Source organism: Cucurbita moschata, unplaced genomic scaffold (genome assembly GCF_002738365.1).
Source record: "Cucurbita moschata cultivar Rifu unplaced genomic scaffold, Cmos_1.0 Cmo_Scf00011, whole genome shotgun sequence".
In the NCBI taxonomy this organism is placed as follows: domain Eukaryota; kingdom Viridiplantae; phylum Streptophyta; class Magnoliopsida; order Cucurbitales; family Cucurbitaceae; genus Cucurbita; species Cucurbita moschata.
Genome location: NW_019268527.1, coordinates 2,816,184 through 2,840,560, shown reverse-complemented (window position 1 = coordinate 2,840,560; position 24,377 = coordinate 2,816,184). Strand labels below are relative to the sequence as shown.

Genomic DNA, 24,377 nt, shown 5'->3' with positions numbered 1-24,377 from the left:
TTTTTTTTTTTTTTTTTTTTTTTTTTTTTTTTTTTTTTTTTTTTTTTTTTTTGTTCATCTTACATCTGGCGACCAGGTTTTGGATAGTGAAGTCTTCCCTCAGAGTAATTCAGGTGATGAAAATGATCATTTTGTTGATGCCAATGGCTTGGTGGAGGGAGACAATGCCTGCATTTTGTATTGTGAGAGGTTCATGGAGTTTCTGATTGATCTTTTAAGTCAGCTTCCTACAAGGAGGTATGCTTAAATACTGTGGCCATGATATGCATCCTTTGTTTGAATTCAAATCTTGATTGGTGGAATTTTTTATTGTGATTGTGTGTATTGATGTGCAGTAGTCTTAATATTACTTGACCAGTTATGAAATGATATTTTCTCCTCTCTCTCTCTCATTTTTACTTCTTGAGATCTGTTAGCCTTTTGCTGTTGTGGTTGGATTTCATCTTAAATCTCTATTGTAATTTACCGTCACTAACTGTTTTTTTGCCCAAAATTTTTTAATTTTGATTAAATTTTATTTCCCCCAATTTGTTGGTAGACTACATAAATAGACTTTACATGCATTGTGTATTTTGTTGACCTCCATAAACGGCCTCTTTTTGACCATTGTTGGATCATTCAGATACCTTCGACCTCTTGTTGCTGATGTCGCTGTCGTTGCCAAATGTCATTTAAGTGCACTTTACAAACATGAAAAAGGTAAACTTTTTGCTCAGCTGGTCGATCTGCTGCAGTTCTATGAAGTATTTGAGATCAATGATCATGTTGGAACACAACTGACGGACGATGAGGTTCTCCAATCTCATTATGACCGTGTCCAATCTTTTCAGCTTCTTGCATTTAAGAAGATTCCAAAGGTTAGTTTTTAAGTTGATCCAGAAGGGAAAGGGATGCTTAACAGTGCAAATGGATGTTTTATTTATTCTTTTTTCCTTGTCAACAAACAGTGCATTGATTACTAAAGAAATAATTACAAAGGCACCAGTGGGTATGAAATCCTCTTTTGAAAAAATTACGGTACATTTGGACATGTAAGCTACAATGACGAAAAAGACAAACTTTTTAAAAAACTTATTATTATTATTATTATTATTATTATTATTATGTTTACTATTTCTAGTATTTGTTATTTTAAATCTAATTTGTAGGCTTGGCTAATATACTTATAACTCTCTTCCTTCTTTAGCTGCGGGAACTTGCATTGGCCAATGTTGGTTCAATTCATAAACGTGCTGACCTTGCCAAGAAACTATCTGTGCTCTCTCTTCCAGAGCTGAAAGATTTGGTTTGCTCTAAGGTCTGTGAAAGACTTGATTCTTAACTTATTCTGGGATGCTAAAAATATAAATTGAATGAGTTGATCATATTGTTTGTACTTTTTAGTTATCAGAAAACAGCAACTTATAAACTTCAATCTCATTATTGTTGGATTCATTTCATCACTTTTAACTTAATCTTTAGAGAGGGACACCCAACCTAGGGCAGTGTTCAATGAGATGCCATATGATTAGGGAACTGTGGTCACCTGTTGCTTCTCACGTGCACTTACACAATGTCAACTAAATATGTTAGATTATCTCTGTTCACCTTTTTCATTTTATTGTCTCTATCCTCCCCCCTCATTGGGTACTACATCTACTGAGGCAGGCAACTAAGTTTTCAACCCTGCATGTGGACAAAGGAGCTGTCTATTCTTCTATGATAAAGATAGTTCAAAGTTAGGTTTTTGATTAAAAAAATAAAATAAAATAAATTAAAAGTTGGGAAAAAGATTTGCATATCGAGAATTTCTTGTTTCAAGGCTATAAAGTGTGCAACTGATCATTAGCAACTAGAACCATGAAGTGTGAAGGCAGATTCAGGTTACAAGGTAACGTTAGGATTTTAGGGTAGAGTTCAGAAATATTATTAGGATATTAGAGGTATATTAATCTTTAGTTGAGGTTAGTTGGAGGAAGCCTCTATTCAGGTTATAACTTAACGTTAGGAATACTGTTAAGCTGGAGGTTAGAAATATTATTAGGATTCTAGAGGTAGTTGAGGTTAGTAGGAGGTGTTTATAATTAGAGGAAACGATGTGCCAATGATGGTGCTTCAGTAGTTTATGGTTGAGTTTACTCGAGGGGAGGTTCCAAGCTGCTCTAAATTCTTGGGAGCAGCCTTTGTCTTTCCTTATTCTACAGCTCAACATATTTCTTTGGTTCCTATATGTTAATGTCAACATTTTTTCTTTCTTCTGGAGAGAACCGGACATTTCATTGCAAAAGCTATATAAATAAACAGGGATTGGACATCCTAAGTGGAAAGACCATAAAAATTCTTTGGTCACTTCTTTTTCCTAGAAAGGATATAAAATTTTCACAGAAATTATGAGAAGTACCAAAGAGAATTCTTTGATTTTCTTCTCACCCTCATTATTATTATTATTATTTTTACTTATATGTCATTTGGTTTGCTTTATGAAAAAGTTAGCTTACAGCTTCTAGTAACAAATAGTTTCTAGCTCCCTTTTGACTAACATTCGTGTTTCTTATGCAGCTCAAGTTAGTGTCAAAAGAAGATCCTTGGTCAGATAGAGCTGATTTTTTAATTGAGGTTGTTGTTTCCTTTTTTGAGAAGCAACAGTCTCAAAAGGAAGCCATCAATGCACTTCCACTTTACCCAAATGAGGAGATAATGTGGGATGAGAGTGTTGTGCCAAGCATTAATTACTCGGGGGAAGGTTGCTTGGCTCTTCCTAAGTTAAATTTACAGTTTTTAACACTCCATGATTATCTTCTGAGAAATTTTAATCTCTTTCGCCTGGAATCAACTTATGAGATCCGTGAAGACATTCAGGAAGCTGTGCCCCATCTCCTTGCCTACATTAATAATGAGGGACAAACTGCTTTCCGTGGTTGGTCAAGAATGGCCGTTCCTATTAAAGAATTCAAGATTACTGAGGTAAAGCAGCCAAATATTGGGGAAGTAAAGCCTGCATCTGTGACTGCAGATGTCACTTTTAGCATTTCTAGTTATAGAGCCCAAATAAGATCAGAATGGAATGCTCTTAAAGAACACGATGTTTTATTTTTACTCTCTATTAGTCCTTCATTTGAGCCGCTAAGTTCAGAGGAAGCTGCCAAGGCTAGTGTTCCTCAACGTCTTGGCCTTCAGTGTGTACGTGGATGTGAAATTATTGAGATTCGTGATGAAGAGGGAACTCTTATGAATGACTTTACTGGAAGAATTAAACCGGATGAGTGGAAGCCTCCTAAAGGGGAGTTGAGAACTGTAACTATTGCTTTAGATACAGCACAGTACCATATGGATGTCAGTGCTATTGCAGAGAAGGGTACAGAAGATGTTTATGGGACATTTAATGTTTTGATGAGGAGGAAACCCAAAGAAAATAATTTCAAAGCAATCCTGGAATCTATCAGGGATCTTATGAATGAATACTGTATCGTTCCTGATTGGTTGCATAATATACTTCTTGGTTATGGGAATCCTTCTGCTGCTCAATGGACTAACATGCCGGATCTTTTAGAAACAGTAGACTTTAAAGATACATTTCTTGATGCCGATCATTTGAAAGAATGTTTTCCAGATTATCAGGTTATTTATGCCTTCTTTTTATTTAAAAAGATTTCTTAAATTAGTGAATTAATATCCTTGCCTCCTATATGTGTATAATAAAAAGCATCCGAGTCTAAATGTATTATGTTAATTTGTTCAGGTCTGTTTTACTAATCCAGATGGTGAGGAGATTTTGCACCCTAGTCCTCCTTTCCGTATTAAGTTTCCTAGAGCCCTTAAAGGTAGCAATCATGCCCTTCCGGAGAACAAGAAGTCTTCAAGTGTTCCAAAGAATGATGAAAACATGGTCGATGCCTGTGGTGAGAAGGAAAAGCTTATAGTTGAGGTGTATACTCCTCCTGACCCTGGTCCTTATCCTCAAGATCAGCCTAAACAGAACTCTGTCAGATTTACACCAACACAGGTTCTTTTTAACTTTTTTCTTTTTGTTTCTTATTCATGAAAAACTATATATATGATTGGTGTACATTATAAGATTGTTGAGCATGCCTATTTTCTTGAGAGATCTTGGTGTGATATTGGGACTCTTATTAGGTTCAACGTTTCTCTGTAGGCTTCGATGATAAGCCATTTTGTAATTATCCGTTAGGTGTTATTTTGCTTGATTGGATGCCATTTCTTTAATTTTCTTTCTTTTGTGGGCTCTTTATTTGTATGCCCTTGTATTCTTTCATTTTTTTTCTCAATGAAAGTTCAGTTATTCATAAAATGTCTGGACATTGTTTCTTCTTTGGTTGATCAACTTCTATTTGAATTGTGAGACTAACATTGTTTACTTTTAAATTGTAGGTTGGAGCAATCATTTCTGGTGTTCAACCTGGATTAACCATGGTTGTTGGACCACCAGGTACTGGAAAGACTGACACAGCTGTTCAAGTTCTAAATGTTCTTTATCACAATTGCCCTTCACAGAGAACATTGATAATCACCCACTCAAATCAAGCTCTGAATGACCTATTCGAAAAGATAATGGAGGTAAATGAAGAAAATTAAACTGTTACAAACTTACTGTGAGGTCACTTTTTCGTATATATACATTATTTAAGGCTTCATGGTGCATATTATTTTAATTATATACATCTCTTTTCTAACTTCTCTAATGATCTCAGAGAGATGTTCCTGCCCGCTATCTGCTTCGTCTTGGTCAAGGTGAACAAGAATTAGCAACCGATCTTGATTTCAGCCGGCAAGGGCGTGTTAATTCGATGCTTGTGCGAAGGTTGGAATTGCTAAGTGAAGTTGAAAAGCTGGCAAGGTCTCTCCAACTCCCTGAAGATGTTGGTTATACTTGTGAAACTGCTGGATACTTTTGGTTACTGCATGTGTACTCACGCTGGGAGCAATTCATAGCTGCCTGTGCTGGAAATGAGGATAAACCAAATTTTATTCAAGAAAGATTTCCCTTCAAGGAGTTCTTCTCAAATGCACCAAATCCAGTTTTCACAGGTGAATCTTTTGATAAAGATATGCGGGCAGCTAAGGGATGCTTTCGTCATCTTAAGACAATGTTTCAGGAGCTTGAAGAGTGTAGGGCTTTTGAATTACTCAAGTCCACAGCTGATCGTGCAAACTATTTGATGACTAAGCAAGCGAAGATTGTTGCAATGACTTGTACTCATGCTGCCCTAAAGAGGAAGGACTTTCTTCGATTAGGTTTCAAGTATGATAATTTGCTGATGGAAGAAAGTGCACAAATATTAGAGATTGAAACTTTTATACCAATGTTACTTCAGAGGCAGGAAGATGGTTATGCACGTCTCAAACGCTGCATTTTAATTGGTGATCACCATCAGTTACCCCCAGTTGTGAAGAACATGGCTTTTCAAAAGTATAGCCATATGGATCAAAGTTTATTTACAAGGTTTGTCAGATTGGGTATTCCTTATATTGAACTCAATGCTCAAGGTCGAGCTAGACCAAGTATAGCCAAGCTTTACAACTGGAGATATAGAGAATTGGGAGATCTTCCCTATGTGAAGGAGGCAGCCATGTTTCATAGAGCCAATGCTGGATTCTCTTACGATTATCAGCTAGTGGATGTGCCGGATTACCAAGGGAGGGGTGAGACTGCTCCTTCTCCTTGGTTCTATCAGAACGAGGGGGAGGCTGAATATGTTGTTAGTGTGTATATTTATATGCGTTTACTAGGGTACCCTGCAAATAAGATATCCATCTTGACAACTTACAATGGCCAGAAGCTTCTAATCCGAGATGTTATTAATCGTAGATGTGTACCATACAACTTCATTGGTGCCCCTTGCAAGGTATCTCCAGAACGGTTCACTTTATGCAAGCAATTACATTATTTGTTGCTTAGTGATTCTGAGTTTTTTTAATTGATGGTGTCAGTATCTTTGTACATCTTTGGAGTCTTCTCAACTGCACATTTATTGGAGTTTTGTTTTGATGGTTTAACAAAGTAGTCCAGGGCGTTGATAAACTATCCTTTCTTCACCCGTCATCTTATTTTCGAAGTATATGGTTCTATCAACTCTATGTAACTGTCCATTGGGTTGTGTAAATGTCGTGTTCCTTATGTTTTCATGTATCCAATCTTAATGTTGCTACTTACATGCCATGTAATCATTTATTAACAAATGTTGTTTAATATTTGAATCCAGGTGACGACAGTCGATAAATTTCAAGGTCAGCAGAATGATTATATATTACTGTCTCTTGTTCGAACGCGCTTTGTGGGGCACCTCCGTGATGTTAGAAGATTGATTGTGGCCATGTCTCGTGCCCGACTTGGTTTGTACGTATTCTGCCGCCGATCTCTGTTTGAACAATGCTATGAACTGCAGCCAACATTTCAACTTCTGCTTCAGAGGCCCGATCGCCTTGGTCTCAATTTGAATGAGATAACATCATATACAGAACGTCATGTTGCAGATAATGGTCCTATTTACCATGTTAGTGGTACTGAGGAGATGGCCAGCATTCTGGAACAACTTTATCAGGTATTATCATAGACTTATTTAAGTGTTTGCTTGATCAGCATGATTACCTGGTAGTCGAAGTTGGACTGGGCTCCAAACCATAGAAGTCCTAATGTTCTAAGTCTAATACTTCAGTTTTCTGCCACTATAATCTTCGTTTTAAATAAACAAAACCTTTTGTTGATAAAATGAAAAAACCAAAGGAGATTACAAAAAGGCTCACCACTTGATGTTCAAAATACTCATATAATTACGGAAGGGACTGGAGAGAGTTGCACCAAGAATAGTCATTCAAGTGCGAGAACTTCCATATTTCCTCCCAATAAAAAAGAATTCTGGAATTTCCCTTTCTCCATATTGACAACCGAGGGGCCATTGGGTTCAAGGTTTTTTTATTAGAAAGCTTTTTTCTTTCCCCTTTATTTCTTCCTTAATCGAGAATGTATTTGTGTACGGCGTTCTTATGTGATTTATGTGTTAGTCATGCTGATTGCTGAACATTTTCTGCAGATTCGTATCAGCAGCCAGCAATTTGATGGGTATGCTGCTCATCCGGGGCAGCTTGCTCCGAACAATGACATACCGCATAATAGTCTTCTTGGGGAAAATGCTATGGATACAGAGCAAGCCAATGATGATGGCGTTTCAGACACCGCTATGGAAACTTCGAAGACCGATGGTCTTGAGAACGGCGCAAATGGAGGATCTGCACTTGAAAACGGTGCTAATGGAAAGGAGGATAACAAAGTGGTTAATAAAGATGGTGGATCAAAGGAGGAGCCTCTGCTCGAGGATAGTTCGACTAAGAATGAGGACAATGAGGCTAATAACGATGATGGAAATGTTGTGCCAACGGAAAGTAATCCTGATGGAACAACAACAATGGAAGAATAATTTGGCTTGTTACTTCAATGATGGAATTGGTTTTCTGAATTTAGTATGATTTATTTGTTAAATGTTGACACGACGATGCTGTCCGATGTCCTATTGGCGATTTCAAAGCATAGAACTAAACACTGTTAACTTGTAGGACATCAAAGATTAAGACGCGTGAGGGTTTGAGCTGATCAGCATTCTCATTCTTACTGCTGAATGGCATATCTTTAGCAGAAGCACGACATCCCGAGACTGCTAGAACGGTCAACAGACCGCCCTCAGGGAAAGATGACATGCTGATTTTGTGATTTAGTTCATCTCTGGCTATGCTCAAAGTGAATTGTAAAAAAAAAAAATATCCAAGCCTTCATTCTGTAGTTTCAATGTTTTGGCTTTTGTAACGGAGTAGCTTGAGTTTAGAAAAAATTTAAATGAGCAGTAGAGTTTATGGTGCTTATTCTATGGGTGTTAGATGATGGGATGGGGATGTCACAATATATGAATTTGCTAACATGTTCATACCCCTTTCTCTTTTGTAGGGGACAAGCTTTCTAATTTTGCTTGGCAAAATTTTGAGTATAATTACATGTCTTAGTCCCGATCATGGTATCAGAGCATTATTCTTAATATGGTACTAGAGCACCCTTCTTAACATGGTATCAGAGTTTTTCATTCTTAACATGGTATCAAATCATCCTTCTTAACACTTTCGGAAGGAACTTCTTTTAGTAATGGTTTCAAGACAGTCTTAAGAGTTCCACGCGCGGTTCAGAAATACAGAATTTTCATAAAAGGCTCTTTTTAACTCGTATATAACTTCAAAAATAAAAAAGGTGTACATTGGGTAGGAATCCACATTTTTATTCCTATGGAGTAAAACCTATTGCATTCTTAACTATAATGGTTTTATCATGAAAGTGGGATGAACATGAAACAAATATTTTACAATGAGTAAACTAGACATGAATGTTTATGGACAAAAATCATGGTATATACTCTACTGTAATATATTGGCTCATAGGTACCTTTCAGTCTTGAAATTGAAATAGTTCCAGCCGTACTAATAGCTTTGCAATGGCTGGTTTCAAACTTGAATCACCTTTGTGGGCTAGATCAACAAGCACTGACCAAGTAGTTTCTCCATATTTGATTCTGTGCTCCTCAATTCTGAATATTCTCTCCAGTATCCATAATGCCTTCTGTTGAGCACCAATATGGCATGAACCTAAAGCTTTTAAGAAGCCTTGAACTCCAGACATCTTAACTAAGTATTTGCTTCCATTGTCACAAATTTCATCTTCCAAAAGGGTTGTAAGGGCCCCGAGGACAGCCTCGTCGACATCTCTTTCTCCGCCTTCCAAAATTTGGATCATAGGAGGGATTGCATTGGCCTTGACCAAACAAAATGTGCTTTTTGTGAAGCATTGCCTTCCATGAACTTCACAAAGTGAATCTTTTGAAGGAGGAACACATAACCACCTTGAACTCTTGGCCTTGCTGAGAGAGAGCGAGTTCTGTGACAACTGAGCTAGTGAAGTTGCTGCGTTTTTCTGAGCAATGGTCGACGCGCTTGATAGCAACTTCACCAGTAATGGAATTACCCCTTGCTCTGCTGAATGAAGCTGTAATTTCCTATCAAATGGATTTGTAAACCGTACTAATAAGGCTGCTACACTTTCTGACAAGAAAGATGTAGAAATATCTGAATTAGCCAAGCCGGTGTTCATGATGGATATCAAGATGGGCACAAGATTTGCTTTTCTCAGCATATCTGTTATTTTCTTTTGAGTTGCAGGAACATTGCTCAGTATACCAACAGCAAAGACCCTTTCGGATTCGCAGTTCGTCGATGAAATTATACTCAGAATTACACTGATGTGGCTCTCTTCTAGCTCTTCTGGAGCATCCTTGGAAAGAGAATAAAGCAATTTCAAGGCACCATTCTTGATCTTAGTATTATTTTCCATCAAAAAAGGGCAGAGAAGCTGGATTGCTCCACTGTCCACCATCTTTTTCCTAACTTCTAGTCCACTAGGATGAGCAGCGATGCTATTGAGAGCTTGTAAAAGGTAATTCTGAATCACTGGACTTGATAAGTTCAGAAGTGAGAGCATTTGTAGAGCCATATCATGGTTGACCAGGATCAATTCTGATTCCGCAATCCTTGCAAGAATCGCGGCTGCGGGTTCTCGAAGAGTCATAAGAACAGAGGTTACAGAGAAAAGGAGTTGGAGCAAAGAATTCACAATTCCAGAATTAATCAATCGCTGCACATTTTCCTTCAAGCCTGAGAGGCTGTGCAATGCGTTTAAAGCTGATAATTTAGCTTCGAGCTTTTCAGTACGGAACATTTGGACAACGGGTTCAATTGCCCCTTCTTCTCCTAGTGAGGCTCTACTTTGTTCAGTCTGCACCATCCTTGAAAGCCCCGTTGCCATGAGGATTTTATTCATGTCAGAACCTACAGACATGGAAAGGGTTCAACGTTATGAGCATGAAATCCATAAATTTATAGCTAGAAGAGAATTTAGATCTTTCAGCAACCCACATCATCCGGAAGAATTAATGTGAGATCCCATATCGGTTGGGGAGGAGAACGAAACCACCTTTATAAGAGTGCGGAAACCTCTCTCTAGCAGACGTATTTTAAAAGCCTTGAGGGAAAGTTCGGAAGGGAAAGCCCAAAGAGGACAATATCTGATAGTGGTGGGCTTGGACCGTTACAAATGATATCAGAGCCAGACACCAGGCAATGTGCAAACGAGGAGGTTGAGCCCCGAAGGGGGGAGGGGGGGTGGACATGAGGCAATGGATTTGGTGGGGTCCCACATCGATTGGAGAAAGGACGAGTGCCAGGGTCACGCTGGGCCCCGAATGGGGGTGGATTGTGAGATCCCACATCGGTTGGGGAGGAGAACGAAACACCCTTTATAAGAGTGTGGAAACCATTCCCTAGTAGATGCGTTTTAAAAGCCTTGAGGGGAAGCCCGAAAGGGAAAGCCCAAAGAGGACAACAACATGATTAGTAATGCTACATCATTGACACGATATTATGATAAGGCATTAGTTCTTAACCGAGCTACTAAAAGCATGTTCTAGAAAAATAAACAAAACATATACTGGTTAGAATTTTTGCTTCTGTTCTCTCACTTTACCTTCTTTCAAAAGTTGCACCATTGGCCTAAAATAGTCAGCTTCTGCCATATAAAGCACATTCTGGGTGTTCCCTGACAATACATCCAACAATTTTCTCGCATCATATGAAGCAATCGGATCATCCCCTTTCAGAATGGCAACCAACATAACAATACAACCCTGAACTCGGCCGAGTCGTCGTCGTACATTAACAAGATCACAGAGATCCAACAACAGCCCCACAGCTTCCCTCCTCTCCTCCTCCTCCCCAGCCAAAGACTTGACCAATGTTGACAAAGGTCCCATGTCTGCCATCATTTCCTGTAAATTATTGTGTTTCAGTGTAAGATTGAAAATAACAGTTTCAAAAAGAGTGCATAAGTAAATTTCAGTCCCGGTTCTACCTTGCTTGCAGGACTGTTCCAAACAAGATACCTAAGTACTTGAATGATTATCGACTGATCCACTGATTTGTTTGAACCTAAACGCTTCAGCAAAATTGAAACGATTCCCTCTTCATTGAGCCACCCATCATCAACATTTTTACTTTGCATCAACTCTTTCAGTCCCACAACCGCAAGCTTGAATTCATCATCATTTCCATATTTGAGATGCAGTGCAATATCACAAACATTAATGCTAATCCGTTCTTCTTCAATCTCCTCCACTCTCAAATCACATACAAACTCCGTGGTTCGACTCGAAGTCGAAGTCCAAGTTGAAGTTAAAGTCGAAGTTGGACTGCAACTCTCATTAAATTTCATATTCATCAGTTCCTTATGCAGTTCTCCAATCTTCATTTTGAACTGTGTTGAAACCTCAACAGTAGCAAACAAGACAAGGCCCAAGGACCGCCCAAGATCATGAGCAATAGCTTCAACATGTCTCCTTTTTTCATTGCGGACTTTTATCAAACACTTAGCGCGCACTATCTCCTTCTCAAGGGATTCAACCGCTTTTCTGATTAATGGGGTATCCATAACCTTGTAATCATCCCTCAAATCACAGAAAACTGGTGGAATCCTTTCCAAAACAAGAGCTAATTCAATGAACATCTCTTTCTCCGATTCTGAATTCCTGGATAACGAAACTAACTCATCAATAGACGCTATAATTTCAGAGACAACCTCTGAGAAACTCCTGTTTTCCATGTTCTTCCCCTTTCTCATCTCTAAATTCAGCTTCAAACACAAATCTAACAAAAAAAATAACAAAATCTATAGAAATGATCAAAAGGGTCTGAAGAAGAATTCAAAGTAGAACAACATTTAAATGGAAACTGAAAATGGGTGGCAAGATTTTGAAGTTTTGTGAGAAGAAAATACAGAGAAGAAACAAAAAGAAGAAAGCCCAGAGACCTGCAGTTATATGACTAACTGTAGTTTGCATCGATGACTTCCAACTTTGAATTGTACAACGAATGATGAACATTAAACCCCATGCCTCACGTAATACTGATTTGGAAATAAAAAGAAGAAAAGTTCATATAATTTAATAAAAATAAATAAATAAACAAACATATATATATATATATATATATATATATATATATATATATATATATATATATATTTATGTGGTGGGAGTATTTCGTGGGGCTTTTGGAAAATGATTGCAATTATTCCCTATTTTAATTTGTTTTTTTCCTCCGTCTCTTATACGATGGAAGACAACGACTCATCGTTGACCAAATCTTTTATTTTTATTTATTTTTTCTCTTAAAAAATTAATAAATTGTGTGTTTGTTGTTTCTAGATTTTTTAAAAATATATATTTAATAGAACAAAACTGTGGAGATTTTTATGGGTTATTATATTAATTTATTATAATTTAATTTAATTTAACTATTTGATTTTTAGATTTCCAAAATTAACCCTATTTTTTAAAATCAAGTTTAGTAATAAAATAGAGAGATTTTGTTTTCCTCCCAACGATCTTACAATGGGCGAAACGTAACATATCTCTAGCGGTAGGCTTGAGCTATTATAAATAATATTAGAGTTGGGACATACGATTTTAAAAACTAAGGCTAATGATAATAAATAATGAGCCAAAGGAGATAATATCTATTAGCTATAGATTTGAACGGTTGTCTAATTTTGAAAATTAAAAAATAATTTTTAATTTTAAAATTCGACTAAATGTTTTTAAAAAAATATGAAAATGATTTATTTTGATTTTGATTGTAATAAATTTTTATAGTTCACTAATAAATGGACGAGTACTTTTTTTTTTATATTAATTTTAAATTTAATTTTACCCGCCCAATTAAATTAATTTTTTAACTAGATTTTTATGGGCTAGTGTTAAAGTCAAATTACCATGTTTAGTGAAATTAGTGTAAGTGGTCAACATTTTAATAAAGACGTTGACAATTATGATTAACTATAATTACAATTAAAAAAATTAAGTAAGTTTCGAATTTAATTTCTAAATAACATATTTTTACCATTTTTGAATTTTTTAAATAATTACATATATATATATATATATATAAGAAAATGGTTAAATTTTAGATTCATTTGAAAATTAATTTGATATATAATTATTAAACAAGTGGCCAATTTGTAGGTCGCTCTTGTCTCTCAAAAAAAAATATTTTTTTTATATTTTTAAAAATACGTTTGGTTTATTTTATATGGATATGAAATGACTTAGATTGTTTAATTAAATAAAAAAAAATAAGAATAATTTGGGTTCACACGTTATTGACTGAAAATTTGTTATATTTTACTTAATTGTTTATATATATATATATATATTTATTTAAAGAAAAGAAAGGGTGTTAATACAATAATTAATTAGGGTAAAAATAACTAAAATAAAAAACCATCTAATTCTAAATCTAAAAATTACCGTATCACATAGGTAAGTTCGAGATTAAATTACAAAAATGCCCTTTGAATGAGATATTAAAATTTTGACCTTGAAAGTTCATAAGCTATATGATCCTTAAAGTTTTGATTGTTTGGGACGAAAGGTGACATGATCTAGAAAAACATACAAAGGGACAATTGGAATTAATTGAACGAGAAAAATCATGTGAAAATATCAATCTATATATAAGATGACATACGGGTTGGTGAGAAACTCCTTTAAGAGTTGCCTATGAAAATGGGACGATAGACTCGAACATGAATATATCTCAACTGATATAAATGATATAAAATTTTTAATAAGAAATTCATCACATGTTATTCAACCAAAAAATCTTATGAAATTTATCAACATGAGTACCGTTCAATTTTGATATATTTAGTGATCTAATTAAAAGTTGATCCAAATATAATATAATTAAATAAAAATTATTATTATTATTATTTTTTTTTGTGAAATATAAATTTAATTTTTATGATTTTGAAAGAAAAAAAAAGGAATTTAGTCCCAAATAATCTATAAAACACTCCTAAATATTCTTTAGTGCTAATTTTTTTAGAGTTTTATCAAATAATACAAATAAATTTATTAGAAATAAAGTTTTGTTTTCTTTTAATTAAATTTGTAATTTAATATATATTTAAAAAAACAAAAATAATAAATATTTTAAAAAAAGAGTAAATAATTGGGAAATAATAATACAACTACCTGATTCTGATCTACAATTTGCCGACAGTTTCGTTTGCGTTTTGCCACGAAGCTCTTCTTGCATGTAAGATAACGCCACGTGTAATAGACGACGGCGCCGGAGGAGGCGGCTGCGGCGGCGGCGATTTCCTCTCTCTTCTCTCTCTCTCTCTCTTCAGATCCTCGACGGAGCCATTTTTAAGGGTTGTAATGTGTTAGCTTAGCTCCTGGAATGGAAAAATGAATGCCGGAAGTTTGTTGGCTTCAGCGGCCGTTAACATCGGCTTAGCCTTCATAGTTCTCTCCATCTTCTCCATTCTCAAGAAGCAGCCATCAAATGCCGCCATATATTACGCTCGCCGTCTTTCGCTCGGCCAAACTATTTCATTTGAACCTTTCACTTTCCGTCGATTTCTCCCTTCCGTCACTTGGATTCCTCGGGCTTTTCGTGCATCGGAAGATGAAATTCTCTCTTCCGGTGGCCTTGATGCCCTAGTTACCATCAGGCTCTTCAAATTAAGGTGCAATTTCTTCGCATTGTTACTTCTCATTTCGCTTGGTTTTGTTTTATTTAGAAGATTTGATCCTCACGTCGTTTGAAATTGATCCAATCTTTCGATCGATTGTTTTGTAGTGATAGAATTGTGAGTTCTTCAATCATCATGGAATGAGAAAGTATTAATTTAAACTTAATCTGGTTTGCTTCTGGATGTAGCATAAATTTCTCTGTCGTGTGCTCTGTTCTTGGGTTGGTGGTACTTCTCCCTGTAAATTACCTAGGCCATGAGAAACCATCCAGGAGATACCATTCTCTGGATTCTTTCACAATATCCAATGTCAGTGAAGGATCTGATTGGTTAGTATAATTTCTCCCAACGTTTTCTGTCGTAGCTTAGAGGTTAATCTCTACTTCAACTCTTAATCTTTTTTATTGAAGTTAAGTTAATGTCTTGTAAATTTTTTATATTAGAATCGTATGAAATATGGAAGACCACCTATGGCTCATAATCTGGTTAGTGGCTTATGTTGAGAAGAGTTAAAATAAGCAGACAGTCAGTGGCTGGTTGGTTCATTCTGTTAGTTGGCTTATAGTTTCGCCTGTTGAAGACAAAATACTGCCATGGCTATATGGATAATGCATCCCATTCATTTCTTTGAATCGATTAGAATACCATTTTAACCTTTTTGGTACTTCTAGAGAATACAATACTACGAATCGACAAGAATTTAATTAGAAGATTGTGGACGTTTAAATTCAAAAGAATTGGTGAAGCAATTTCTGCATTCACAGAAGTGAACAAATGGAAAGAATGAAGAAAATGTTAAGGATCGTTGGGAGTGAATCCCACATTGGCTAATTTAGGGAATGATCATGAGTTTATAAGTAAAGGAATACATCTCCATTGGTATGAGGCCTTTTGGGGGAAGCCCAAAGCAAAGCCATGAGAGCTTATGCTCAAAGTGGACAATATCATACCATTGTGGAGAGTCGTGATTCCTAACATGGTATCAGAGCTATGCCCTAAACTTAGTCATGTCAATAGAATCTTCAAATATCAAACAAAGAATTGTGAGCCTCGAAGGTGTAGTCAAAAGTGACTAAAGTGTCGAACAAAGGGTATACTTTGTTCGAGGGCTCTAAAGAAAGGAGTCGAGCCTCAATTAAGGGGAGGCTATTTGAGAGCTCCATAAGCCTCAAGGGAGGCTTATAATGTACTTTGTTCGAGGGGAGGATTGTTGAGGATTGTTGGGAGTGAATCCCATGTTGGCTAATTTAGGGAATGATCATGGGTTTATAAGTAAAGAAATACATCTCCATTGGTATAAGGTCTTTTGGGGGAAGCCCAAAGCAAAGCCACGAGAGCTTATGCTCAAAGTGGATAATATCATACTATTGTGGAGAATCGTGATTCCTAACAGAAAATAATAATGTTCAACCAATCACATTCGCACTCAATCATTGAGTTTAGTTTTGTGCATAACTTAAATGCATTTGTTACAGCCTAACCAAACAAAGCAGATATAAGTACGTAACTGAAGAGCTGGAACCTGACAGGAGAGGTAGGGTCAGCTTAACTAACAATTTCTCTTTTTTGATTTATGCCTCTCAGGCTTTGGGTACATTTTTCATGCTCATGCTTCATATCATTTTATGGAATATACCTATTGCATAAGGTGACCTCTGACCCTGAAGTAGCATTTATGTATATATTAGATACGTGGAAAGCTAGAGTTAACTGCATCTATGACTTTGTTTCAGGAGTATAAGGGGATATTGGTTAAAAGAATTCAACAGCTTAAGAGCATGAGACAACGACCTGATCAGTTTACTGTTCTAGTTCGGGATGTTCCATTATGCCTTGAACACAAGGCTCATGGGTGTAATGTTGAACATTTTTTCTCGAAGTATCATCCACGTACTTATCATTCTTATAAAATATTATCCGATGTCAAGGAGCTTGACCATTTGATGGTAATGTTTAAACCTTGTTGAGAATTTGAGAAATATTTCTTATTTTACTCTAATGTTTTTATTAAAGGCTTCTGATGTAGACAATTATTTTCAGAAGCAGGCAAAGTCTATCATGGGAAAGATTGAGGAAGGAAGAAAAAAGTTCAGTTCTCAGAATGATAAGAGAGAACCCTTGCTCTCATATACATCTCAACAAAATGCTTTAAAAATAGCTCTCCTTGAGAAAAAGCTTCGGGGGTATCATGATATAATTCAGAACTTGCAGGTTCAAAGTGCATCTAAGAGCAAGGTAATTTTACCAGATTCAGTAATTTGATTTCAGTGGTAATCTATAATGTAGATTCTAGTATTGGAGGTTACTTGGTTATGATCATTCTTTTTACCTGCAAAATTCGAAAAAATCTAGTCGTTTTGTTATTCAGATGCTTTCTACTGATCAGTTGCTCTGTATTTGATATTCCCAGGGAAAAATAGTTCATCACATCTCTTTATGTTGAATGATAGTATTAGATGATAGTGTGTTATGCCTGCTAATACCCCAACCCTTCTGGTAACTAAAAATCTGGGGATTCTTCAGGTACATAATACAATACAATACACTACTCTATATATTGATTCTTTCATATTCTGTAGGAGCTTCCCGTAGCCTTTATTACATTCAAGTCCCGTTTGGGTGCTGCATTGGCTTCACAGTCACAACATTCCTTAAATCCTCTTCTGTGGATCACTGAGTTGGCTCCGGAGCCAAGGGATGTGTCGTGGAAGAATTTGGCAATCCCTGTTAGACTATTGCCCCTTCATGAATTTGGAGTTATTGTTGGGGCATCTCTTCTTACAATTTTCTTTGCAATCCCAGTTACTGCTGTTCAAGGAATAGCCAAATTCGAGAAATTAAAGAAGTGGTTTCCACCAGCCATGGCAATAAACATGATGTAATTTTATTTTTGTGGCATTTTTTTGTCTTATGAATATAATCCCATATATTCACGTTGCTCTCCTTTTCAACTGACTCCTATTGTCCATTTTCATAGTTTTTCTTTTCCGTTTAGTAAAAATATCATGTACTATAGTTATTTATTTATTTATTTATTTTTTTCATATAACCTTTGATTTCATTTTATTGTGTATTATGATGACTAGAGGCTTATATTATATCATTCCACTTACAACCATACAAATAAGCAGTGAAAATTGATTCTTGTAGCTAAATAAAATCATACTTTTTCTGTTGATTGATTACTATTATTCAGATTTCTTTCCATATGGATCATCACTTCTTGAAAACTTTAAAGCTAGTGTAATTATCTGAAAATTTGAATGAAACATTCTGGCTCAACACCATATTGCTTCTTCTATATATTCTTTTTACACTGGATTCTCTTTCTGCTATCCTATTTATTAGATTTCGTTCATGAGGGATCTAACATATCAATGTTTCTTCAGACCAGGGTTAAGCTCCATTGTGACAGGTTATCTTCCCAGTGCAATCCTAAATGGATTTATTTATGTGGTCCCTTTTGCAATGCTTGGGATGGCCAAGCTAGCAGGCTGTGTTTCAAGGAGTAAAGCGGAGATAAAAGCTTGTAACATGATTTTTTATTTTCTGGTGGGAAATGTATTCTTTTTGAGTTTGATATCAGGATCTTTACTTGATGAAATTGAAGAATATCTTACACATCCTAAAAACTTCCCCAGTCATCTTGCAGGGGCTGTATCTGCTCAAGTATGCATTTATCTTGTTCATAATTTCCAACTGCTACTTTGCTTCCCTTTTGATAATATTGTTAGTTATAGGCAAAACTGTCTAGAAATGACTACATATTTTTTCTGAGTGTACTTGATTCTTGAAATTTATGAGCTTTCAATATTTAGATGCTCTTCGTTTTTTAAATTTGTTGATATGAATTTTGGTTGAACGTTGGTTTCTTTGTGTTACAGGCTGATTTCTTTGCGACGTATATATTGACGAGTGGCTTATCTGGATTTTCTTTAGAGATTCTTCAACCTGGTTTACTATCTTGGGATCTTCTGAAGTCATGTATATGTTGCAATGGAAAGGAGAAAGAAGCATATTTATACTCTCTTCCACACTCTAGAACTATCCCTTTTATCTCTCTCTTCCTACTGATTGGCATGGTATATGCAGTTGTTGCACCGTTGCTGCTTCCACTTCTCATTGGCTACTTCTGCTTGGGCTATGTTGTATATGTCAATCAGGTTAATGCTCTCACTAGTCTTATCCCTCAAATGGTTTTTGTTTTATTTGAACTCTAGCTTCTACCTGGTTAGGAATCACAAATCTCCACAATGGTATGATATTGTCCACTTTGAGCATAAGCTCTCATGACTTTGCTTTTAGTTTCCCGAAAAGGCCTCATACCAATGGAGATATATTCCTTACTTATAAACCCATGATCAACTCCTTAATTCGCCGATGTGGGACCCCACCAACAATTCTCAACAATCCTCTCCTCGAACAAAATATACCATAGAGCCTCCCATGAGGCCTATGGAGCCCTTGAACAAAGTACACCTTTTGTTCGACACTTTAGTCACTTTTGACTACACCTTAGAGTCTCACAATTTTTTGTTCGACATTTGAGGATTCTATTGACATGAACTAAGTTAAGGGCATGATATCATATCATGTTAGGAATCACAAATCTCCATAATGGTATGATATACCTAACTTATTTTAAGCTTACTTCTTGCAGATTAAAGACGTTTATGCAACTACTTACGACACATTTGGGCTATACTGGCCTCAAATTCATCGTCATATAATAATAGCGATCATTCTAATGCAAGTTACTATGATTGGTCTCTTCGGAGTGAAGTCCAAGCCAGCAGCTTCCATTTCCACAATTCCACTACCTCTGATAACTTTATACTTTAATGAGCACTGTAAGAGTCGATTTCTTCCTACATTCCACTGCTACCCAATACAGGTAACTACTACTACGTTGTGTATTTTTAGTTTTTCTTTGAAGTAGAATAGAACTTTCAATGGCGCCACCCTGAATCACATGCCTGTGATATTGAATTTTATACTAGCTTTCTTAGTTTTGGCATGGAAGTTTCTAGTTTTGTCACCCAAAAAATACTGTGGTCTGAGAGGTTAAAGAAAGACTAAAATGTTCTAGACATTATACGGGAAACTAAGCCTAGGTTGTCTATGGTAAGGTTTGGTTAGGCAAAGAGATGTATTGGAACTAGCCTAACTGTTTGAGATGCAAATTATCCAACTTAAATGATTCAAATGATGAATCCACCTCAACCTAACAAAGTAATATTCAGGTTGAGCATCTCCAATATTTTCATTAAAAATTTGAGGAAGGAATAGCAAAATAATGGCATTTAACAATCTATTTGCCTACTTTTAACACTTCAGTAATAAAAGAGTCATAAATTCAACTTGGTTTGATTCAAGGAGAACTCTATGTAGTTCAACTTCTTTAGATCTAATCTAATTTAGACAAGTTTATGTATCAACTCAACTGTATGACAAATTGATTGAGTATTTTGAGTCTCCTTAAAAGCTGCTGGAAAGATTATCATAAGCTTTTCATAATGCTACACTTGTGCTTAGAGAACTGTGTCTAAGAAGCTAAAGAAGCAATATGTTGGTCGAACATGTCTCTTAGTAGCTGTATTATTTAATCGATAGCACTCATAAGTTGAAGTTGAGTTAATTTCTTTGCTCAGGAGGCTATGGAAAATGATGAACTGGATGAAAAGAGTGGTGATTTGGAAGTTAACTATGGAAAAGCAGCCGATGCTTATTGCCTGCCCTGCCTGCAGCCTCCGGACTTCTTACTGGCATCAGTGGCAACCTCCACACAGCCATTGGTAAATTCCACTTGATTTCAAGATTTTCCAATTTTGATAGACTTCTTTGTAGAATGTAGTTTAGAATAAGTTTTGTGGAAAACTGATCTGAATTTGGCTCTGACCACCGTTTAGTAGTACTTTTTTTTGGCTACTTTTTGTTATATAAACTTCAGGCATATGATCCAACCAACTCTACTTCTATATTATTCTCTTTGGACTTTCCTTTTACGCTTCCTCTCAAGATTTTTAAAACGTGTCTGCTAGGGAGAGGCTTTCACACCCTTATAAAGAATGTTTTGTTCTCCTCCCCAATCGATGTGGGATCTTACAATCTTGAGCCTTAAATTCTCTCTCGTTAGAAGTCATCCTCCAACTATCAAATTTGAATTTTTTATTTTAGGTCAAAATTTTTAAAGAGAATCTCCTAAAAATGATTGCAAAGAGATAAATTTATAGAATTTATGGCAGCCTCGTGACCGCAATTAATTTTTTTTTTGCAACCTCAAAGATATTGAGTAGCTATACGCTTGGAGTTTACTACTTGAATCCTTCATTCTCTAGTTCTTCTATTTACAGCCAAGTAGCTCAATTTCATCATAATTCTTCCAAAAACCTGGGTTTTGCTCCAAATAATCATCATCAACAAAAGAACCAATTATAATTGTAAAAGCATACACAAAACTAGCAATAATTAAGTCCTAATGATAGCACATTTTTGTGCTATCAAATGCTCCCGAACTTAAACTTTTGTTAAGTCCTCGAGCAAGAAAAGTGAATCAACAATTCCACGCATGTGACTTGAGTCTCAATGTTGGAAGAAAATCAAACACATCCTATCATGAAGAAATTTAAAATTTAGGTTGTACAACTATGTCCTTTGAGTTATAAGGAGACAAGAACCATAATCTTGTGGATGAATCATTGCCCTATAGTTAGAGCGTGATTTGTCCCTCTGGATCTACAGCGGTAGATGATCGTTCTTGGCAAGGCTTGCCCTGACTGGGATGGTTGCATGGTAGTCTATCAAATAAACAATCAGAGTGGCGCAGCGGAAGTGTGGTGGGCCCATAACCCACAGGTCTCAGGATCGAAACCTGGCTCTGATAAAAGATTAACTTTTTGGTGTAGAAACCTCTCCCTATAGACGCCATGTTACGACCCTCGCTACTTTTATTTCCTATTCTAGAGTTTTCACATGCTCAAGAAGTAACATGAGCGCTTGAAAAGTAGGGTAGCCATTGTGGTGTAGCTTGGCAGCTACTTTGAGGCTGTGTGAGTGCTGGTTAAAGTCATGGGGCTTTAGCTTTTTGGATGGCTTCAAATTAATGGGTGTTTTAAGAGTTGCTAATCCCACCAGATTTTTCTGCTTATAATTCATTAGCATTTAATCTAATTTCCGCCTCTCATTTATTATTCACTAATCTCTTCTTTTTTTTTCATTACTATGGGACAGTGAAATTGATGGAATAATCGAGACGTTTGGAATAACTTTTGAACTATTTAAAGAAGTCGAGAGGCGTTCGTTCGTATTGTCATAGCCATACATAAGAAGCAGTCGATATATTCACGAAAGTATTCGTTTTCTCATCACTTCTTAATTTGGGTGTAGCCATCATCATCATGCTAGGACTAAATATCAATATCATCAAAATTGTAAAACGCTCGGTTTTATAAATGTTCGAGGCTCAAAAGTTGCTTTATGTTAAAGAAGTCTAGAGGCGTTCGTTCGTATTGTCATAGCCATACATAAAAAGAAGTCAATATATTCACGAAGGTATTCGTTTCTCCTCACTTCTTAATTTGGGTGTAGCCATCATCATCATGCTAGGACTAAATATCAATATCAGCAAAATTGTAAAATGCTCGGTTTTATAAATCTTCGAGGCTCAAAAGCTGCTTTATGTTTGTCCTTTTATTACAAATGTGCCCCTTGTTCTTTTAAAATTGCAATCTACTCTCTATCCTTCGATCTTTCGAAACTATCCTTAGAAGTAGAAATTCATTAGAACGTTATACAAAAAATTGACATGACATTGACTAAAACGTTTGATTCGATTAAGTCTGAAAGAACGATATTCAGACCTGTCGCTTCTTGTTCAATATACTAGCATTGTTTTTGTCTACTTCAAGGGTAATTTTTGCAACTTTTTAAAAGATTACGGGTATATTTTAACACAAACGTCAAAGCTTTATTTCATTCGTAGATATCATTCTTAACATAACTTTTTCTGATTCATCATAATAAGGTAGCAGCTTCATTCAGCTCATTCTTCATCATATGGTGGGAATTCTTCAAGGATGGCTGTGGAAGACTGGTGGATTAAATGGCTTCTTCAGAATTGGATGAACATGGATTGGCTTCTTCAGAATGGGATGCTTCAATGGAATTGGCTTAAATGGCTTCTTGAAGAATGGCTTGTGGTGATGAAGAAACTTGAACTTCTCTTCTTCATCTTCTTCTCCATTTTTGGTTGCTCCGCCACCGCCACCGCCACCGCCACCTGCAACGAGTAACGGGTTTTTAGTCTTTTAAGCATAGCTTCCCTCATTCCTTTTATTGAACATAATGATGCGAATCATGCTCTAATATGCAACGACTCTCAGTCCGAAAACTGTATTATTAGAACTAGGTTGGAACGTCACGTGGCTCTAGGGGTTAGATGTTAGCACAAGGTTCGAACCGTTGATGTAAAAATGACGAAAAGGGCAAATAAGTAAGAGAAATACCTTGGCCAAGATGGAGTTCAGCCACATTTTCCTCTGCTGCTGCATGGCAGAAGTTGAGAAGCATAAGCAAGGAGAGGAGAATGGCAAGAAGAATGAAAGAAGCCTTCATTTCAAAAGAGAGAAAGAGACTGAAATTTGGTTTGGAATGAGAAGGCTTTGTGATGAGTTTCATTATATATATAGTGAGGCATTGGAAGTCATGAGTTAATGTTGAGTTTAGTTAGCAGTCTTAGCCTCCCTTTTTGTTTAAGACTCATTATTGTTTGGTTTTGATTTCCAACTCCCACCTTTTTCTTTTGAAAGAATTTGAACCGCTCGAATCAAACGTCGATTCATGAGTTCGGTGGTCTTTAATTTTGAGAAATGGGGTTTTTTTTTTAAAGCTCGGGTTAGTGTTATTTTGTGGAGTTTTTGGCTTGATTGTTTGTTGATTTTACGAGTTGGTTTTATCGTAGTATTTTTTAGGTTGTAATAAGTATACAATAAGTGGTAGAGTACCAATCATCGTTATAAAGGATTAAGGGACTTAATACCGATGATCGGCACCTGCCCTTATCATAGGTTAGAAAATGTTGGACGACAAGTAATCTTGTTATCCGTTTTGGAGATCGTTTTGAAATTTTTTACTTTTGTTGTATGGTAAGAATCAAATCATGTACTTTTGAAACCGTTGGTATATTGCTAAGATATAAATTATGATACATACCGTGAAGCAAAATTGTGTGATCCCACGTTGGTTGGAGAGGGAAACAAAAGATTCTTTATAAGGGAAACAAAAGAAAAAATTAAAATTTTTTTTTTTAGCAATTACGAAGAAGAATTAAAATCAAAACAAATTATTCAAGTAGTATATGTATTTCATGAAAAAGAATGTATACAGGGTACAAAAACGTATGACATATATATGCATGAATATGTACATACTCCTAGACGCTCCAGGACACTCCTCTGTGGCTTTAAGACTCCCGAACGCGCTCCCGCTTTGATTCGTGGCATCACTCACCTTAAAAAGAAGAGTAGAAAGGGATGAGTATAAAAATACTCCGTAAACAACCTACTTGTAGGCTCTTTTCGCATCCTTATATGAGTAGGTATCCACAGTCTTGTCTCGGAGTTCTAAGGAGTGTGAACTAAGCTGAAACCCTCTTTTGTACAACTTAGGATACTTGCCCATTTTATACCGTGGATGATCAATGTCATGAGATAAGGCGCAACCTCACAAGTAAAACTGAGGGGATAGTATGGCTGGATCT

At 36.1% G+C, this 24,377-nt stretch overlaps 4 protein-coding genes and 1 non-coding gene across 9 annotated transcripts in view; 3 read left to right on the top strand and 2 right to left on the bottom strand.

Annotated features, from left to right (window-relative positions):
- The window catches only part of LOC111449491 (intron-binding protein aquarius-like), a 12,083-nt gene extending 4,230 nt beyond the window's left edge, over positions 1 to 7,853 (top strand). The window contains exons 6-14 of the mRNA XM_023089402.1: positions 77 to 237; positions 623 to 857; positions 1,187 to 1,297; positions 2,539 to 3,597; positions 3,719 to 3,982; positions 4,369 to 4,554; positions 4,689 to 5,843; positions 6,201 to 6,539; positions 7,029 to 7,853. Of these exons, the coding sequence (XP_022945170.1) occupies positions 77 to 237; positions 623 to 857; positions 1,187 to 1,297; positions 2,539 to 3,597; positions 3,719 to 3,982; positions 4,369 to 4,554; positions 4,689 to 5,843; positions 6,201 to 6,539; positions 7,029 to 7,412 (3,894 nt within the window). The 3' untranslated portion in view covers positions 7,413 to 7,853. The remainder of the gene's footprint in view (positions 1 to 76; positions 238 to 622; positions 858 to 1,186; positions 1,298 to 2,538; positions 3,598 to 3,718; positions 3,983 to 4,368; positions 4,555 to 4,688; positions 5,844 to 6,200; positions 6,540 to 7,028) is intronic.
- A 309-nt stretch (positions 7,854 to 8,162) lies between these two features.
- On the bottom strand, positions 8,163 to 11,987 carry LOC111449269 (U-box domain-containing protein 44-like). Of its 4 annotated transcripts, none has more exons than XM_023089103.1 (4): positions 11,907 to 11,987; positions 10,934 to 11,724; positions 10,550 to 10,850; positions 8,163 to 9,855 (listed from the first exon to the last, which is right to left on the bottom strand). In XM_023089103.1, exons 1-4 carry the CDS (start codon positions 11,968 to 11,970, stop codon positions 8,423 to 8,425), a joined length of 2,589 nt encoding a protein of 862 aa, XP_022944871.1. In that variant the 5' UTR covers positions 11,971 to 11,987; the 3' UTR covers positions 8,163 to 8,422. The 4 variants fall into 4 exon arrangements, with proteins under 4 accessions (XP_022944871.1, XP_022944870.1, XP_022944869.1 ...); XM_023089102.1 differs by having other exon boundaries at positions 11,888 to 11,975; XM_023089101.1 differs by having other exon boundaries at positions 10,934 to 11,746; positions 11,907 to 11,962.
- A 2,158-nt stretch (positions 11,988 to 14,145) lies between these two features.
- LOC111449318 (CSC1-like protein At3g54510) lies at positions 14,146 to 21,897 on the top strand. 2 transcript variants are annotated; one of them, XM_023089164.1, is made up of 11 exons: positions 14,146 to 14,614; positions 14,809 to 14,949; positions 16,205 to 16,268; positions 16,354 to 16,566; positions 16,661 to 16,855; positions 17,200 to 17,498; positions 18,010 to 18,289; positions 18,505 to 18,783; positions 19,281 to 19,514; positions 20,272 to 20,415; positions 21,851 to 21,897. In XM_023089164.1, exons 1-11 carry the CDS (start codon positions 14,334 to 14,336, stop codon positions 21,851 to 21,853), a joined length of 2,133 nt encoding a protein of 710 aa, XP_022944932.1. In that variant the 5' UTR covers positions 14,146 to 14,333; the 3' UTR covers positions 21,854 to 21,897. The 2 variants fall into 2 exon arrangements, with proteins under 2 accessions (XP_022944932.1, XP_022944931.1); XM_023089163.1 differs by lacking the exon at positions 21,851 to 21,897 and having other exon boundaries at positions 20,272 to 20,578.
- Positions 21,432 to 21,503, top strand: TRNAM-CAU. Its single transcript has one exon. It is a non-coding gene; the product is annotated as a tRNA-Met (tRNA).
- A 634-nt stretch (positions 21,898 to 22,531) lies between the features above and the next one.
- LOC111449767 lies at positions 22,532 to 23,288 on the bottom strand. The gene is made up of 2 exons (XM_023089804.1): positions 23,125 to 23,288; positions 22,532 to 22,898 (listed from the first exon to the last, which is right to left on the bottom strand). The coding sequence occupies exons 1-2, from the start codon at positions 23,231 to 23,233 to the stop codon at positions 22,690 to 22,692; spliced, it is 318 nt and encodes a 105-aa protein (XP_022945572.1). The 5' UTR covers positions 23,234 to 23,288; the 3' UTR covers positions 22,532 to 22,689.
- Between the last annotated feature and the right edge of the window lie 1,089 nt (positions 23,289 to 24,377).

Coding starts and splice junctions, on each gene's coding strand:
- LOC111449269 (XM_023089101.1), bottom strand. CDS start 11,960: ATGTTCATCATTCGTTGTACAATTCAAAGTTGGAAGTCATCGATGCAA. Junction 10,851..10,933: donor GGAACAGTCCTGCAAGCAAG/GTAGAACCGGGA, acceptor AATAATTTACAG/GAAATGATGGCAGACATGGG. Junction 9,856..10,549: donor GGTGCAACTTTTGAAAGAAG/GTAAAGTGAGAG, acceptor CCATGTCTGTAG/GTTCTGACATGAATAAAATC.
- LOC111449318 (XM_023089163.1), top strand. CDS start 14,334: ATGAATGCCGGAAGTTTGTTGGCTTCAGCGGCCGTTAACATCGGCTTA. Junction 17,499..18,009: donor GCCATGGCAATAAACATGAT/GTAATTTTATTT, acceptor ATGTTTCTTCAG/ACCAGGGTTAAGCTCCATTG. Junction 18,784..19,280: donor ATGTTGTATATGTCAATCAG/GTTAATGCTCTC, acceptor TACTTCTTGCAG/ATTAAAGACGTTTATGCAAC.
- LOC111449767 (XM_023089804.1), bottom strand. CDS start 23,233: ATGAAGGCTTCTTTCATTCTTCTTGCCATTCTCCTCTCCTTGCTTATG. Junction 22,899..23,124: donor TGAACTCCATCTTGGCCAAG/GTATTTCTCTTA, acceptor TACTCGTTGCAG/GTGGCGGTGGCGGTGGCGGT.